The sequence below is a fragment of the Phyllostomus discolor genome, chromosome 2, assembly GCF_004126475.2.
Source record: "Phyllostomus discolor isolate MPI-MPIP mPhyDis1 chromosome 2, mPhyDis1.pri.v3, whole genome shotgun sequence".
Classification (NCBI taxonomy): Eukaryota; Metazoa; Chordata; class Mammalia; order Chiroptera; family Phyllostomidae; genus Phyllostomus; species Phyllostomus discolor.
In genome coordinates this window covers 106,780,636-106,799,909 of record NC_040904.2, presented here as the reverse complement: position 1 = coordinate 106,799,909, position 19,274 = coordinate 106,780,636, and the positions used below count along the sequence as shown (strand labels likewise).

The window sequence follows — 19,274 nt, the reverse complement described above, 5'->3', positions numbered from 1 at the left end:
CATAAATTCCATTATGTTCTTTTTATTATTTTTGTAAAGGTTAGATATCTCCTATATTGACTGCTGCCTTCATTTCTCTTAGCTAACAATCACTACCTCAGTGTATGTGGAAAATTATTCCTCACTGTTTGTCATTTTGTCACTTTTATTTTTTATTGTCATTCTTTAAAATTTTTGAATATTGTAAGTCATTTTACAAATAACTAACAGAATGAAGGAATAATGAAATTTTTTCATTAGAAATTTTAATTAGAATGTAACATAGCCAACCAACCCAATTTTAAAAATCAACTTTGTTCAGATATAATTGACAGATAATAAACTATACATATTAAAAGGGTACAATTTTTCAAGCTTTCACACACACACACACACACACACACACTTGCAAAACCATCATTACAATCAAGATAGTGAACATACCCATTGTTCCTGAAAGTTTCCTCAAGCTTTTTTTTCAATCACTTCTCATCCTTCCCTATCCCCTCTTCTCTCAGGCTAGTGCTGGTTTGATTTTTGTCATAGAGATTTAGTTTGAAATTTCTAGAGTTTTACATAAAAGAAATAATAAAGTATGTTCTATATTTTTTAGCCTGGCTTCTTTCAGATTAATTATTTTGAGACTTACCCACATTGTTGCTTGTATTAGTAGTTCATTTCTTTTAGTTGCTGAATAGTTTTCCATTATATAGGTATAACACATTTTTTATTTTTAAAGATTTTATATATTTATTTTTAGAGAGAGAGGAAAGGAGGGAGAAAAGGAGAGAAACATCAGTGTGTGGTTGCGTCTCACGTTCCCACTACTGGGGACCTGGCCTGCAACCCAGGTACGTGCCCTGCCTGGAAACATGACCAGAAACTGTTTGGTTCACAGGCCGGCACTCAATCCACTGATCTACACCAGCTTGGGCCACGTTTGGGTTTTTAGATATTTATACCCAAGTGTACTGTGTCCTTAAAATGTAACTAACTGTTCATCAGTGAACATATATAAACATGCAGTATATATCTATTAGGTGCATACTGATTCCATATGTCAAATTGGTTTTGGTCTTTTACTTGACATCAAAGCACAACACTTGTTGAATTTAGATGTCTCATGATTTTGTAGTAGAAGGACATTCATTTGTCTTTGATCTTTAATTGTAAAGCATTTCATTTTTAGATTTATTGACACCGATTAGAATGCTCAGTCTAGTGAGTTTTTTCATTTTTGCATCCTCTGTTTCCTTCCATTTGCCCTGGGCATACAGCTACCTTCAACAGTTATCTACTTACTAACTGCACAAAGCAAACTATGGTGCATAAATATAAACAATTACAGGGGTACTGTCACACTTACTTTTAGGGTACCAGGATAGTTCAAGTTCTTGTCACAAAGTATTTTCTGATAAAGTTGTGGACTAAGTAGATGAAATTCAGTATTTACTTTTTGTCCTTAGTTTTTTATTCGTCTGGCTTTTTTACTTTATTTTTATTATTTACACTATTAGAGATGTCCCCATTTTTCCTCTCTTTGCCACCTCCCCCCCAACCTTGTGCCCCCCTTGTCCCCCTTCCCTCTGGCCATCACCACACTATTGTCTGTCTGTGGGTTATGTGTATATATGTTCTTTGGCTAGTTCCTTCTTCTTTGATCCGGTTCCCTCCTCCCCTCTGAGAGCTATCAATCTGTTCCATGTGTTTGTGCCTCTGTTTCAGTTTTGTTCATCAGCACTCATCTGTTTTTGAATTTCAGGAAATTCATTTAAAATACTGTCATCTAAAGACTTGCAGTCTCAGATTTCACTTACACAGTAAAATTAACTGTTGTCATTAAGCTACAGTGCTACTATATTTTCATCTTCTCAACAGCTAATAATTATAAAATGTCTTTGGCAGTTTTCTTCTCTTTCCTATTGTTGGTGGTATGCAGAAAAGAGTTAACATAACCTAAATTGCTATCATTGAAAAGGCCTGCTTACAAGTTTCGTCCTTGGCTGGTGTCTGAGAACTTAAATTTCAAGGACATCCCTACAATTGACTGATAAGAATGGTTAACTGTGCCTAAACTGTGCAAACAGTATTGTTCATGATGGAAACTTCTTCTGGGAGTCTGGAATTTTGCCCTGTGCTAGACTGAAACCTAGCCTACATGACCATTCCCAGGGAATACTTGGGATTCTGAGTCTCTCACAGTCTTTCCTGGTTGGCAGTATTTCACATGTGTTAACACAACTTGGAGCTGGGAAAATTAAGGGCATCCTACATGACTCTACTAGGAGAGAACTTAGAACTTTACTCCTGATTTTCCTCTAGACTTTACACCATGCACATTTATTGATTTTCACTTTTTGCTTTCTATCATTTTACTATAATAAATGGTAGTTGTGAGCATGACTGATCAGTCTCATAAATCACGTTAGAGTTTCTGTTCTGCCACACTTTCATCAACACTAGGTATTATCAGATATTTGTTTGTTGATTTGCCCAGATATTAAGTGTATCCCTTTATGAGTGGCAGGACGAAAAATTTTTTGTTATTTCCTTTTTATTTTTTAAGATTTTATTTATTTATTTTTAGAGAGAGAGGAAGGGAAGTAGAGGAGAGAAACATCAATATGTGGTTGCCTCTTCTGCACCCCCTATCTGGGGCCAGGCCCACAACCCAGGCATGTGCCCTGACTGGGAATCAAACTGGTGACCCTTTGGTTCACAGGCCAGAACTCAATCCACTGAGCCACACAAGCCAGGGCAATTGTGACTTCATGTCTCTTACTCATTTAAAAAAAAAAAAAAAAGTACTCATCCTGGCTGGTGTAGCTCAGTGGATTGAGCGTGGGCTGTGAACCAAAGTGTTGCAGGTTCGATTCCCAGTCAGGGCGCATGCCTGGGTTGCAGGCCACAGCCCCCAGCAACTGCACATTGATCTCTCTCTCCCTCTCTCTCTCTCTCTCTCTCTCTCCCCCCTCTCCCTCCCCCCCTCCCTTCCCTCTCTAAAAAATAAATAAATAAAATCTTTTTAAAAAAAAAAAGTACTCATTATATTTTTTCCATTACCATAAAGTCCCCTTATATCCCTCTCCCCACAGCAGTCACTAACCTGTTGTCCAAGAGTCCTTTTCTTTTTTGCTCAATACCTCTACCTCTTAACTCCCCCTCCCCATGTCCTCCATCTATGAGTCTGTCTCTGTTTTGATTGTTAGTTCAGTTTGTTCATTAGATTCCACATATGAATGAAATCATATTGTATTTGTCTTTCTCTGACTGGCTTATTTCACTTAGCATAATGTTCTCCAGGTCTATCCATACTGTGGCAAAGGGCAAAATTTTCTTTTTTTACAGATGAGTAGTATTCCATTGTGTAAATGTCCCATAGTTGTTTTATCTACTCATCTACTGATGGACACTTGGGCTGCTTACATGTCTTGGTGATTGTAAATAATGCTGCAGTGAACATAGAGATGCATATGTTCATTCAAATTAGTGTTTTGGGTTCCTTCTGATATATTCCCGGAAGTGGGATCTCTGGATCAAAAGGCCCCGTTTCATTTTTAATTTTTTGAGGTATCTCCATACAGTTTCTCACAGTAGCTGCACCAGTCTGCATTCCCACCAACAAGACTTCCCTTTCTCCACATCTTCACCAGCACTTGTTTGTTGATTCATTGATGATAGCTATTCTGATAGGTGTGATATGATATCTCCTTGTGGTTTTAATTTGCATTTCTTTCATGATTAGTGATGAGCATCTTTTCATATGTCTATTGGCCCTCTGTATGTCCTCTTTGGAGAAGTGTCTATTCAGGTCTTTTGCCCACTTTTTAATTGAAATGTTTGGTTTTTTGGTGTTGAGTTTTGTAAGTTCATCAGATATATTGACGAATATGTTCTCCCATTCTGTGGGTTGTCTGTGTTTTGTTGATGTTTTCCTTTGCTGTGCAAAAAATTTTTAGTTCGATATAGTCCCATTGGCTTATTTTTTCTTTTGTTTCCCTTCCCAGGGAGATATATCAAATAAAATATTGCTCTGATCAGTGTCCGAGGTATTGCTACCTATGTCTTCTTCTACTATGTTTTTATGGTTTCAGGTCTCACATTTCAGTCTTTGATCCATTTTGAATTTATTCTTGTATGTGGTGTAAGAAGGTAGCTTAGTTTCATTATTCTCATGTCTCTCCAATTTTCCCAACACCATTTGTTGAATAAACTATCTTTGGCCTATTGAATGTGCTTGCTTCCTCTGTCAAACATTAATTGACTCTAAAGGTGTGGGTTTATTTCTGGGCTCTCTATTCTGTTCCATTGATCTATGTGTTTGTTTTTATGCCAGTACCATGCTGTGTAGATTACTATGGCCTTGTTATGTAGTTTGATAGTAGGTGGTGTGATTCCTCCAACTTTGTGCTTCCTTTCAGGATCGCTATTGCTGTATAGGGGCCTTTTGTGGTTTTATATAAATTTTTGAAACATTTGCTCTAGTTCTATGAAATATGTCATTGGAATCTTGATAGGAATTGTGTTGAATCTGTAGATTGCTTTGGGTAGTATGGACATTTTAATGATGTCAATTCTTCCTATCCATGAATATGGTATGTGCTTCCAGTTACCTGTATCTTCTTCACTTTGTTTCTTCAGTGTCATACAGTTTTCCTAGTACAAGTCTTTCACATCCTTAGTTAGGTTTATTCCTAGGTATCTTATTCCTTTTGAAGCAATTGTGAATGGGATTGCTTTCTTAATTTCCCTTTTTATTAGTTATTGGCATATAAAAATGTTTCTGGATATTAATTTTGTATCCTGCTGCTTTGCTAAATTCATTCATCAGTTCTGGTAGTTTCTTGGTACAATCTTTATGGTTCTCTGTGTGTAGTATCATGTCATCTGAAAATAAAGACAGTTTTACTTCTTCTTCCTTTCCAGTTTGGATGCCTTTAATTTCTTCTTTTGGTCTGATTGCCATGTCTCGGACTTCCAGGACTACCTTGAAAAAGAGAGGTGAAAGCGGACATCCCTGTTTTGTTCCTGGCCTTAAGGGGAACGCTTGGTAGTTTTCGCCCATTTGAGTATGATGCTGGCAGTGGGTTTGTCATATATGGCCTTTATTATGTTTACATATATTCCCTCTAATCTCACTTTGCTGAGATTTTTATCATAAATAGATGCTGGATTTTATCAAATCTTTTTCTGCCTCTACTGATGTGTTCATCTGGTTTTTATCCTTCATTTTGTTTATGCGGCGAATCACTTTTATTGATTTGCGAATTTTGTACCAACATTGTGTTCCTGGAATAAATCCCACTTGATCATGGTTAATGATCGATCTTTTTGATGCATTGCTGTGTTTGGTTTGCTAATATTTTGTTGAGGACTTTAGTGTCTGTGTTCATCAGGGACATTGGCCTATCATTTTCTTTTTTTGTAGTGCCTTTACCTGGTTTGGGAATTAGGACAATGCTGGCCTCGTAAAATGAGTTTGGGAGCCTTCCTCCTCCTGAATATTTTGAAATACTTTGAGAAGGAGAGGTGTTAGTTCTTCTCAGTATGTTTGGTAAAATTCACCTGTGAAGCCGTCTGGTCCAGAGTTTTTGTTTGTTGGGATTTTTTTGATTACTCTTTCACATTCTCTGATTCTTCCTGATTTAGTTTTGGAAGATGGTCTGTTTCTAGGAATTTATCCATTTCTCCCAGGTTGTCCAGTTTGTTGGCATATAGTTGTTCAAAAATCTTTCTTAAAATCCTTTGTATTTCTTTGGTGTCAGTTGTTATTTCTCATCTTTTCTTTCTGATTTATTTATTTGAATCCTTTTTCTTTTTTTCTTGATAGGTCTGGTTAAAGGTTTGTCAATCTTGTTTATCTTTCAAAGAACCAGCTCTTGGATTTATTGTTTTTTAAAATCTTTTTTATTACTATTTCATTTATTTCTGCTCTGACCTTAATTATTTTCTTCCTACTACTCACACTGAGCTTTGTTGTTCCCTTTCAGGTTCCTTTAAGTGTGAAGTTAGATGGTTTATTTGAGCTTTTCTTAGTTATTGAGATAGGCCTGTAATATTATGGATTTCCCTCTTCGGATTGTTGTCCAAGTATTCCACAGATTTTGGATTATTGTGTCTTTATTTTATTTGTTTCATGGTATCTTTGGATTTTTTTTTTATCTTCTTGTTGACCCATTCATTGTTTAATAACATGTTATTTATTTTCCATGACTTTGTGTTTTTTAGTGTTTCTGTGATTGATTTCTGGTTTCATAGCACTGTGATAAGTGAACATGCTTGATAAGATTTCAGTTTTCTTAAATTCATTGAGACTTGTTTTGTGTCCTAGCATGTAGTCTATCCTAGAAAATGTTCCATATGCACTGGAAAAGTATGTATATTCTGCTTTGGGATGGAATGCCTTGAAGTAATCAATTAAAACCATTTGATTTAGTGTGTGGTTTAAGGCCACTGTCTCCTTACTGATCTGTGTGGAAGATGTATCATTGAAGTCAATGGGATGTTAAAATCCCTACTATGGCTGTATTTCTGTTAATCTCTCCCTATATTTCCATCAGGATTTACTTCACATATTTAGTTGCTGCCATGTTGGCAGCATAAGTGTTTACTAGGGTTACGGCCTCTTGTTTGATTTTTCCCTTTATCATTATGTATTTTCTTTCTCTGTCTCTTACTGTAGGCTCGGTTTTAAAGTCTATTTTGTTAGATAAAAGTATTCTACCCCAGCTTTTTTTCCCTTTCCATTTGCGTGAAATATTTTTCCATCCCTTTACTTTTTGTCTGTGTATATCTTTCAAACTGAGTTAGGTCTCTTATGGATCCCATTTCCTTATCCATTCAGCTCCCCTCTGTCTTTTGGTTGGAGTATTTAAGCCATTTATATTTAAGGTGATTATTGACAGATACATATTTAGTGCCATTATTTTTAGACTATGTTCCTCTGTTGTTTTTTTTTTTCTTTCTCATTTTCTTAGTTTTGTTAGACCAAGCCCTTTAACATTTGTTGCAGTACTGGTTTGGTGTTAACCTTGTTTAGCTTTTTCTTGTCTGGGAAACTCCTTATTTCTCCTTCAATTTTAAATGACAGCCCTGCCTGGTTATGTAGCCTTAGTTGTAGCTCCTTGGTTTTCATCACCTTGAATTTTTCATGCCACTCCCTTCTGGCCTGAAATGTTTCTGTTGAGAAATCAGATGATAGTCTAATCAGTCCTTCCTTGTATGTAACTACCTGCTTTTCTCTTGCGACTATTATGATTCTCTCCCTGTCTTTAAGCCTTGTCTTTTTAATTATGTGTCTCATTGTAGGCCTTTTTGGAGACAACCTTTCTGAGACTCTCTGAGCTCCCTGGACTTGTGTGTCTTTTCTTCATCAGATTAGGGAAGTTTTCAGTTATCATTTCTTCAGATAGGTTCTCAGTCTCTTATTCTTTCTCCTCTCCTTCTGGTATTCCCATGATGTGAATGTTGTTCAGCTTCATGTTGTCTAAGGTGTTTCTTAAGCGTGCCTCATCTTTTTAAAATTCTTTTTTCTTTTTTTGCTGTGCTGGTTGTTTTTCCTACCTTGTATTTCGAAGCACTATTTCAGTCCTCTGCTTCATCTAACCTACTGTTTATTCCTCCCAGTGTATAATTTATCTCAGATACTGCATTCTTTTGTTCTGAGTGGTTCTTTTTTATGGTTTCTGTGTCTTTCCTCATGCTGTTCAATATCCTTATAATCATTACTCTAAACTCTGTATCTGATAAACTGCTTGCCTCCATTTCATCTAGTTCTTGGGGAAATTCTCTTGTTCCCTCATTTGGGGTCTGTTTCTTTGTCTTCTCAGTTTGGATGCTTCTTTGTATTTGTTGTCTTAGATATTGAACTAATCAGCCATTAAACCCATCAGTTAGTTGTTAATCTGCTCAATCTATAATTAGCTGTCAGGCCTAACAGCCACAGGGTAGGGCAGACTAATTCTTGTGGACAGGGCTATTGCTTCCCCTCAAGCTGATGCCACTCAGAGGGGAGTGCTCTGCCTGAGAGAGATGGCTCCTGCATTATGGGTGATGACTCAGCACAGGGATCCTGCAGGCTATTCCCTCAGTTCTCTTCCCAGAGCCACCAACCCCAGACTCTCCTCAAACTTCCTAGTCCACTCTGCCCTCCCTTTGTCAGCACCCAGTGTGCATGGCTGCAAATGAAATTTTGTGCTTTGGTCCTTTAAAAGGCTCTGCATCTCCAGCTGTCTCTCCCTAGCTAACAGAATCCCTGCTGCTTTTCACAGCTAGATGTTACCTGAGTTCCTTTCTGGCTCTGGTACTATAGCCTAGGGGGCCCAGTTTGGGGTTTAGACCCCACACTTCTAAGAGGGAAATCCCCATAACTGCTGAAATATCCCTCTGGCACTTCAGCTGCTACCTGTGGGAGCCCAGCCAGCCATCTCATGTCTCCTCTAGTCATGTTGTACTGAAACTGTTTTTCTGTCTGTCTGTGGTTATAAGGCTTCTCTCTCTCTTTATTGTTCAGTTGTTTATTCCAGGTGATTTCTCTAGAATTTAGTTGTATTTCCAGATTGGTCTCAGGAGGGTTGGTGTAGCTTTCACTTTTCCACCATCTTGGATCCCTCATAATTCATTGTAAAAGTTGATTTCTAAGACTTTATCCTATATTAAAACCTGGCCCTTTTATAATACAGTCAGGCTTCCCCTTAACCAGTTAGTTTTCTTTTAAAGTTGATGATATAGAAGTTTTAAACCTTACTCAAATTTATTAGTCTCTTTTTTCTAGATACTATCTCTGACTTAGACTTCGCCATTCCAAGAGCGAGAACAGATTTACTCATGTTTTGTTTTAGTATTTTTTTTTTGGCTTAGTTTTTATATTTAGGTTCATGATCCAAACCCTCTCCCCTTTCCTGTGCCTTAAAAAAAAAAAAAAGCAATGAAAATATATCCTTGCTTAAAGTTAAAAAAAAATACAATTTGATTAACGTTGTATCCTGCAACCTTGCTACATTCAACTGCAGTATTGAGTCCTCCTGATTGTAGTACTTTTGTAAATTCCTTGGAATTTTTATTGTGAACAATCATGTCTCTTGCAAATGGAGACAGTTTTACTTCTTTCTTACTGATTTCACGCTTTTTCTTTCTTTTACTTGACTTCTAGTCATGGTTTTGAGGTTTAACACCATTTTGAATAGAAGTGAGAATATGAGAATCCTTACCTTGTTTCCCATCTTAGTGGGGGAATGTTTAATATTTCACCAATAGATGTGTTAGTTGTAGGGCTTTAGTAAATTATCGAGTGAAAATTGTTCTGAATTTTAAGTTACTGAGAATTTAACACTGATTCATTGCTGAGAATGAATCAGGGTTAAATTGGGTCACATGTCTTACATAGGTCACATGTCAATGAAGTAATCATGATTTTTCTCCCTTTATCTGTTAATATTGAGAACTACACTGATTTTCACTTTTTTCAGATGTTTAACTTTGCCTTGGTGTGATAAATTCTATTTAGTCATGATGTATTATCTTTTGAATTATCCTTTTCATAGTCAGTAAAAAAAGATTCTTCCATATATTCATTAAGGGTGTTGGTCCATCATTTTCTTCTTTTACAATGTCTTTGTTGGGGCTTAATATGAACATTTTGTTGGTCTCATAGTTGGGAAATTTTCTTTCTGTTTTCTGAAAGACTATGTAAAAGGTGTTTTTTCATAAAATGTTCAGTGGAGTTTATATCTGGGCCTGTAGTCCTCTCTGTGAGAAAAATTTTCATAACATTTAATTTCCTCAGTAGATATAGGGCCCACTCAGATATACTGTTTCATATTATATCAGAATATTCTGTGTCATAAGAAGTATCTTTTAAGGAGTTTCTTGATTTCATCTCATCTGTTGAATTACTTGGCCTAAAGTAGTTCATGATTATATCTTTATGCCTTTTTAAGGTTTGTGAGTTTTATTTTGGTAATAATCTCTTTTTTATTCTTGATATTGGTGATCACATTCTCTTTTTCCTTTTTTAGTCTCTAAAAGGGTTTATCCATTTTGTTGATCATTTGATTTTATTAATATTCTCAATTGTTTGTTTTCTACTTCATTGACTACTGCCTGTTATTTTTTTCTTTCTTTCTCTTCTCTTGGTTTACTTTAGTATTTTGTAGCCTCTTAAAGTCAATTCTTCGGTCACTGATTCTAAACTTTTTTTCTCTAGTATAAGCATTTAAAGCTGCGAAGTTATTCTGAGTACTAGTAAAGTTCGGAAACGATCCACAAGATGACTTTCTCTTCTGACACTAGTTACAAGTCCAGGGGTTCACAAAACCACGCTTAGGTTCAGTAATTGGATGGTAGAACTCATAGAATTCATTGAAAGCTGTTAATATTCCTGGTTATGGTTTATTGCAGTGAAGGATACAGATTAAAATCAGCTAAGGGAGAAACAAAGTCCAAGAAAGTTCTGATACAGAGATATCTGATCAGATCACAGCATGGGGGTGGGGGGCGGTGAGTAGGGAGAGGTCATAGGGGGAGTTTGCCCAAAGCAATGGTAAACAGCCTAGGAGGGGATTGGCTGAGAAAACTGAATGCCTCCAGAGCACTTGGAATTATGGGCAAGAAGATTTGAAGTGGAACAAGGGTGATCGGGCTCTTTCTTCTTTGAGAATGCTGATGATCATGCCATAGCTGTCTGCATTTCCTGATGGACTGTATTTTCGATGGGGATGAACTCTGGGTGCAGCCTAGGATGAGGCTGGCCTGGCAGAGAGTGGCACGTTTATTCTTCTTTGGGTGTTCTGCAGGGGATAACCCCTGAGGAAGAAGTCTGCCATTCTTCAAAATTGTGCAACTTTTGCCTAAAGACTCCTTTCATTTATCACAAAACCTTTACCTCTGGAATTTTGCCTAGAGGGTGGTGGTAGACAGCAGGACCCCAATTGCTTTGGGCAACAGTTCCAAACATGGAGTTTCCAGTTGTCCTCTCTGTGTGCAGTCATGGACAACTTTAACTCTACTGGCAATGATATGTTATAATACACACTAAATATTACCAACCAGAAAAAATCAACCCAAGTCTTGGTGTCCAGAATTTTTTTTTTTTTTGCCGGGGGGGGGGGGGGCGGTGTTCAGTCACATCTATATGGTTGGCTACTCATAGAGCTAACCTGTCCCCAGCCCCTCTTAGAAATTGTGATAATACTGTATAACCCAAACCCTTCACAATAAATTACATTGTTTTACTATCTTGTGTGTCCCAAAGCTCCTAGGTAGACAGACATTCAAATCAGCAGGACATTCTAAGAGCTAAGAGATTACCTCCCAAGAGCTGAGAAAAAAGGCCAGATCTCTCTTTGGGCAAAGTTAAATTCTTTACACAGAACTGCTTTAGTTTTTATTCATCAAATTTTAATCTGTTTAGTTTTCATTATCATTTGGTTCTGAAATGTTTCCAGTTTCTTTCTTGAGTTCTTTTTTAAAACATGAGTTTTACTAGATACCTTATTGTTTCCAAGTTAATTCTGTTGTAGTCAGAGAATATATTCTTTCTGATTTCAATCCTTTTAATTTGTGACTTGTTTTATGATCTATCTTGGCAAACATGTGCACCAAAAAAAATGCATTATTGTCAGTTGTTGGGTAAAATATACTATAAATATCAATTAGGTCAGGATGATTGATAGTTTATTCAATAGATTGCCATTACTGATACTTACATCAGTTGCCGTTCAAGGAGTTGAAATCTCTTACTAAGATTATGGAATTATCAGTTTCACCTTTTAATAATTTTTGGTTTTGCTGGTGTATTTTAAAGCTGTGCCATTAGATGTATACATTTATGGTTATTATATCTTCCTGGTGAATTAAATTTTTATCATTTTGAAATCTCTCTGTAAATAATATTCTTTTGTCTTGAGGTTTATCAGTTATTAATATGGCTACTTCAGCTTTTTATGCCCACAATTTACAGGATATTTCTTTTTTCATTTATATACTTGACTCTATCTTTGTCTTTATACTTAAAGTACATTTCTTGCTTTTTTATTCACTCTAATAATCTCTGCCTTTTAATTATAGTGTTTACATTTATTTACCTTTAGTACAGTTATCAATATGATGAGTTTAAGGTCTTACTCTTTTCTCTTTGTCCCCTTTCTCTTTGGTCACTTTGTTCTCCCTTTCTTGCCTTCCTTTGTATTATTTGAATGTTTTTAAATATTCTCTTTTAATATAACTTGGTTTCTTTTTTATTTTTTTTTAATTTATTTCTCTTTAGAGAGGGTAAAGATGGGAGAAAGGGAGAGAAACATTGATGTGTGAGGGATACATCGATTGGTTGCCTCTCAGTTGTCTCTTGCATATTCCCACCTGGGGACCTGGCCTGCAACCCAGGCATGTGCCCTGACTAGCAATCAAACTGGCGACCCTTTGGTTCACAGCTTGCGCTCAAGCCACTGAATCACTGAGCCACATCATTCAGGGCTGGTTTCTTAACTATATGACTTGTATTTTTTATTAGTTGCTATAAGGATTGCAATATATAGCCTTAGCTTTTAAGTCTCTTAACATTAATATTTTAGCACTTCACATAATTCAGAAACATTGCAGTTGTATAGGTCTGTTTAGTACTACATCCATCCCCTAACCCTACCATTCTTTATGCTATAGTTGTCATACATATTATGTCTATATGTATTAAATCTATATTAGATTTGCATTAAATCTACAATCTAACCTATTACCTATTATAAACCCAATAAGACTTGTAATTTTTGCTTTAAATGATCATATATGTTTTCCTAAGTATATTACCTTTATTTGCTTTGCAGATTCAAACTAGGGCTAATGCATTTAATAAGCATCAAAAGTTACAGGACAGTGCTGAAGCCAGAATTGGCTGCTGACAGACTCAACTGGTGAAAAGGTTTAGTTTCTGTGGGAGCAGTGGCCTAGGCAACAGGGTGTATCAGAGTTGAGTAGTGTAAAGAACTCCTGGTACTTGGATGGGGCTATAATAGTGCCAGTGATGGAAGCCAAAGTCAGTGAATCAGTTTCAGATTCAACTGGGGGATGAAGTAAGGGATCCATTTAGATTCCCTCAGCATCATTCAATATTGACCCATTATATCTAGTTTAATTTATTTCAATATGGAAAACCTACTAATTGCTATCAATTATTAATTATAACCAGTTAACATACCATAATACTTCTATTTTTTTACTGGATTTTCTTGGATATACTAGCTGAATAACAATATTTCCTATAAATATCGATCATTTTATCTCATTTAAATTTTTAAAATTTTAAAAATCTGTGAATGAGTAAATTACATGGTTCAAAATTCAAAAGGTACATAAAAATGAAAAGCCTCTTTTCCATCCCTTCTCTTTAGGCATAGATTGCTTCCCATCAAGCAATTAAAATTATGTTTCATGTGCATCCCAGTTTTTCCATGTATAAGCAAATATGTGTATATTCTCCAAACCTCTACTATACACACACACACACAAAGTCTACACTGTTTTGAACTTAGTTTAGCCACTAAACATTATATTCTGAAACTCTGCCTGTTTCTATACATAAAGATCTTTCTAATCTTTTTATGCTTTATGATAGTCTCTTAATTTGGTTAGAGATTATTTGACAAGTACATTGTTTATATATTGATGGAAGATTAAATTATTTGCTTTACAAATAGTGCTACAATGACTAACTCTCTGCGTATGTCAGTTGTATACCTAGGAATATGTCTCTAGGGTAAATATCCAAAAGTGGAATTACTGGATCAGAGGATATGTATATTTATGATTTTGATATGTTGTGAAATTGACCTTCATAGAGGTAGTACCAGTGTATACTCTGTAGATATGTATGAAAGTGCCTGTTTTTCCCATGTCCTCATCAGTATAGTATGTTATTAAACTTAGATGTTTGACAGTCTGATAATGTGAACAAAAGTATGTCACTGTAGCTTTAGGTTACATTTATTCTTTTGCAAATAAACACCATTTCATACATTTAAGAATTATTTATTTCCTATTGAGAGAGAGAGTTACGAGGCTTTATATCTTTTTCTTAGAGATTGGTAGTCTTTAGATGTGTTTGTGGAATTAGTCCTTTGATTTGAAGTTACAAATACTTTTTGCTAGTTTATTTTTTGAATTCTAGTCAAAGTTAAGTCATTTTTAAATTACTTAGTTTTATATTATAGTTAATATTTATATAGCTCTTTGAATTTATAATTACAAAAGATGTAGCTAGAAGAATCTGGTTTTTGTGGTCTCATTTTTTTTAAATTTGAAAATTCATTTGGAAATTTTCCTGTTTTAGCTACCCATTTTCCCTTTGCTATTTATTGAATAATCCGTCTTTTATCCAGTGGTATTTGTTGGAAATGTCACTTTTATCAAATAGTAGTAAATTTCTTTCATTATAAAGTACTGACTTTCTTTTAAGTTTTAAAATTTGTTGCAGATAGTTCACACTCATTACTCCTTATTTGTAGACTTTATCCCTTTATTCTTCCTGGTTACTTTTCATGAATTTTAGTCCTCTTCTATTCCTAAATAAACAAACAAACATTTAAATAAATGAAAAAAATTCCTGATTGCCTTTTTCTGGGGGTCATTTACAGATAAAATATAGAAAAATTTAGAGAGGGAGATTATATCTTGAAGTTGAATCTTCCTGCCAAGAACATGGTCCATCTTTCCATTTGGTGAAATTGGATACTTGGCTACTTCATATTTATTAATTCCTGGGCATTTTATCTGTTTTGTTTTTATTGCAAATGTATTTTCTTTTATTATATCATCTGATTGATTAAATTAAATTTCCATTTCTGCAAAAATAATGTCATTGAGATTTTGATGGTTATTATAATGAAGTCTGTAAATTGATTAGAGTTGTATTGACATCTTAACAATATGAAGTCTTCTACTCCATGCACATGGGATGTGTTTCCATTTATTTCTTTCATCTTTAATTTCTTTCAGCAGTTTTATAGTTCTCATTGTATGAGTCACCTGTTGGTTAAGTTCATTTAGAATTATGTGTTTTGAAAAAAAACCCAGCAAAATATAACCAAAGACACTGAAATATAGGGGATAGTCTGACAGTGGCCAGAGGGGAGAGAAGAGGGAATTTCAGGGGGGAATGGGTAGAGTTTACAGGAACAAATTTAGAGGACACATGGACAAAAACTAGGGGTGGGGATAATGGGGGGGAAGGGGGGAGGGTTGGGTGGGTGGGCTGGAATGGGAGTAGGGTGGAGAAAACTGTACTTGAACAATTATTAAAATAAAAAAAAAGAATTGTGTTTTGATGCTAATGTAAGTGGAATTGTTTCTATTATTTTCAGATGGTAGGTAGAAATGCAACCTATTTTTGTGTGTTTGTATCCTGCTACTTTGCCGAATTCATTAGTTCTAACCACTTTTTTATTGAGTCTTTAGAATTTTCTATGTATATATGAGTAAGATTGTATCAACTACAAATGGATAATTTTACTTCCCTCTTTACAATTTGGATACCTTTCATTTCTTTTTTTCTTGCCTTATTGTTCTGGCTATGACTTCTATTACTACCATATTTTGCTATGATATTGCGCTCTCATGTATAATGCACACCCACGTTTTTATGCACATTATACATGAGATGATTATACTCATTGTTATACCCATGGTATGTAGTCATTATACCCATGTGTAATGCACATCCTTTTTTTTCCCCTCAAAAATTTGGGCAAAAAATGCACATTATACACAGCAAAATACAGTGTGTTCAATAGAAGTGGTGAAGTTGACCAAAATTAACCTCAATTTGCATCCAAGTTTGCCCCTGGAAGTTGCAAGCCTTTTAACAGACTCCAAAGTTCAAACATAGTTACATCAGATTGTTCCTGTACAGTTGTTATGTAGATGGAATGATATTCCTGGGGCATCCTACTTTGCCATCTTTCCAAAATCTGAACTATTTTAAATAATCTAATCATTTTACTTAAATATTGGCTTGACTTCATAGAAGGGAGGGCTATTTCTCTCTGATTTCATATGTTAAACTATAAAATACATTTTATATAGTTAAATATTATCAAATATTTGACTGGTTATGAGAACCATAATTTGAATTGAACTCACTTTGATTCTCAGAGCTTCTTTGTAGTTAACAGTTTTCTTTACTTCACAGAAATACCGGTATCGGGATGAAGATACACCTCTTCAAGAGCACATTTCCCCACAAATCACTAATGAGGTGATAGGTCCAGAACTGGTTCATGTTTCAGAGAAAAACCTGTCAGAAATCGAGAATATCCATGGATTTGTTTCTCACTCTCATATTTCACCAATAAAGGTAAGGTAATTTTGGTGCTATGAATTATATAATACTTTTGTTACTCGTAGAGCTCATGCTTATAAAGACCTATTTTTTCATATAGGATTTTCCCCCTTGATCATTTCTGGCTTTTTAGCTATAGGGAATTTAACAATATTTATTGGCGTTCTAAAAACATTTTTATTTTATTTGTTTTTATTTTTTTAGACTGTGCTAGACATTTATTTTCTTCATAGATTTTAGAAATTCGTACAAGTCGTGGAATTGGGGGTATACAAATTCTTTTTTTTTTTTAATCAGTTATACTTGTCCTGCCTTTTTCCCCATTGCTCTCCTCTACCCTGGTATCCCACACACACACATAGTCAATCTTAAAAGATGTTTTATAAATGAATTTTAATCGGTGGTACTGTCTTTAAGTCTAATAATTCCCATGAAGGAAATAACTATTATACTTCAAATACCACACATTGAAATATTTTGAACACTTGTTTTAAATATTAGTAGGTACCGGAAAAGTATTATTAGTTTCTTTGAAGTCCAGTATGTGGCTTTACCTGATCCTGTTATCTGGCCTTGTCCCTCAGAAATGACCACAATCCTGGTTTCTTATAAAACTCTACCACATATTTAATCTCTGATTAATATATTGTTTATTTTGCCGATCTTGAACTTGATACAATTGGAATGATACTGTATATACTCTCAACTTTTTTTTTTTTTGCTTTACATTATGTATATTCCTGAGACATTATTTTTGTTGCCCTGTTTTATTTTATGAATATACTATCGTTTATTTTACTTTTGATGAACATTGAGATATTTTCAAATTATTACCAGTATAAAAAATGCTGTTAAAAACATAGATTATGCATACACATCTTTGTTGGTAACACCAGATTATTTTCCAAATGGTTCTATAACTTACATTTTTAGCAGCGGTATATAAAAGTTTTCATTGATCCGTATTCTCATCAACACTTGGTATTATTATTTTTGCCATTGTTTGGGGTTGCTCATAGTATCTCATTGTGATTTTAATGTGTTTTTCTGTTTGGTAATGAGGTTAAATATATTTGTTGCTCATTTAGGTTTCCTATTCTGTGATGTGCCCTCCCAAGAATTTTGCTTATTTTCATATTGGGCTGTCCTTTTTACTGATTTGTACAAGTTCTTTAGATATTTTGGGTATTTTGTTGGTTCTATATATTGTGACTAAGGATTACTTCTTATTTGGTAAAACTTAACCTGGTTTTTATAATTTTCTTCAAGGGATGATTTCATATTACTGGCTAAAAAAACTTTTATTGTATTTTTCCCATTACTATTTAGCCCCCTCATACCGCAGTCACCACACTGTTGTCCATGTTAATGAATGCTTTTTCCTTTTTTGATCAATCCCTCCAACCCCCACCTCCTTCTGCCCATTTAACTGTCATCTGTTCTCCAGCTATAAGTCTGTTGCCATTTTCCTTGTTCAGTTTGTTCATTAGATTCCACATATGAGTGAAATCATATGTTATTGTCTTCCTCTGATTGGCTTATTTCACTTAGCATAATGTTCTCCAGACCCATCCATACTATCACAAAAGATAAAATTTTCTTCTTTTTTACGGCTGAGTAAATATCCCTTAGTTGTTTTATCCACTCATGTATTGATGGACACACTTGGGCTGCTTCCATATTTTGGAGATTGTAAATAATGCTGCACTGAACATAGGTGTGCTGTGTTCTTTCAAATTAGTGTTTTGGGTTCCTTCAGATATATTCCCAAAAGTGGGATTGCTGGATCAAAAAGCACATCCATTTTTAATTTTTTGAGGTATCTACATACAGCTTCCCACAGTGGCTGTAACCATCTGCATTCCCCCCAACAGTAGAAAAGGGTCCGACCCCCTTTTTCCATATCTTTGCCAGTATTTGTTTGTATATTGATTCATTGATGATAGCTATTCTAACAGGTGTGAGACGATATCTTGTTGTGGTTTTAATTTGCATTTCTCCCATGACTGGTGATGTTGAGCATCTTTCATATGTCTATGGGCCATATGTATGTCTTCTTTGGAGAAGTATCAATTCAGGTCCTTTGCCTACTTTTTAATTGGAGTGTGTGTGTGTGTTGAGTCTTGCGAGTTATTTGTAAATTTCATATATTAACCCCTTATTAGATGTATTGGTAAATATGTTCTCCCATTCTGTGGGTTGTCTTTATTTTGTTGATGATTTCCTTTGCAAAAACTTTTTAGTTTGATATATTCCCATTTCTTTTTTGTTTTGTTTCCCTTACCAGGGGAGATATATCAGATAAAATATTGCTATGATGAGTGTCCAAGATTTTGCTGCCTGTGTTGTCTTCTATGATTTTTGTGGTTTCAGGTCTATCATAAATCTTTGGTGATGTAAGAAGGTGGCCTAGTTTCATTATTCTGCACATCCAGTTTCCCAATACCATTTATTTAATAAACTTATCTTTAGCTTGCTGTATGTGCTTCCTTCCTCTGTCAAATATTAATTGACTGTAAAGGTGTGGGTTTAATTTCTGGGCTCTCTATTCTGTTCCATTGATCTGTGTGTCTGTTCTCATGCCAGTACCATGCTGTTTAGATTACTATGGCCTTGTAGTATAGTTTGATAATAGGTAGCGTGATTCCTCCAACTTTGTTCTTCTTTCTCAGCATTGCTGTTGCTATACAGAGCCTTGCGTAATTTCACATAAAGTTTTTAAATTTTTATTCTAGTTCTATGAAATACATCATTGGAATCTTGATAGGAACTGCATTGAATTGATAGATTGCTTTGGTGGTTAAAATTTTTGATAGTTAAAATATCATTCCAATTTTCCTTTTTTTTTTTTATCATTGTTCAAATACAGTTTTCTCCTTTTTACTCCCAATCCAGCCCCCTCTCCCACCCCTCCCCACTTCCCTCCCATTACCACCCCCCCCCTTAGTTTATGACCTTGTGTCTTTTA

At 35.1% G+C, this 19,274-nt stretch overlaps 1 protein-coding gene across 16 annotated transcripts in view; it reads left to right on the top strand.

Moving 5' to 3' along the window:
- DLG1 (discs large MAGUK scaffold protein 1) overlaps window positions 1-19,274 on the top strand; it is a 293,473-nt gene that overhangs the window by 65,522 nt on the left and 208,677 nt on the right. For all 16 annotated transcript variants that reach the window (XM_028505122.2, XM_028505117.2, XM_028505115.2 and 13 more), the window contains one exon: window positions 16,157-16,321. In XM_028505122.2, the coding sequence (XP_028360923.1) occupies window positions 16,157-16,321 (165 nt within the window). The remainder of the gene's footprint in view (window positions 1-16,156; window positions 16,322-19,274) is intronic.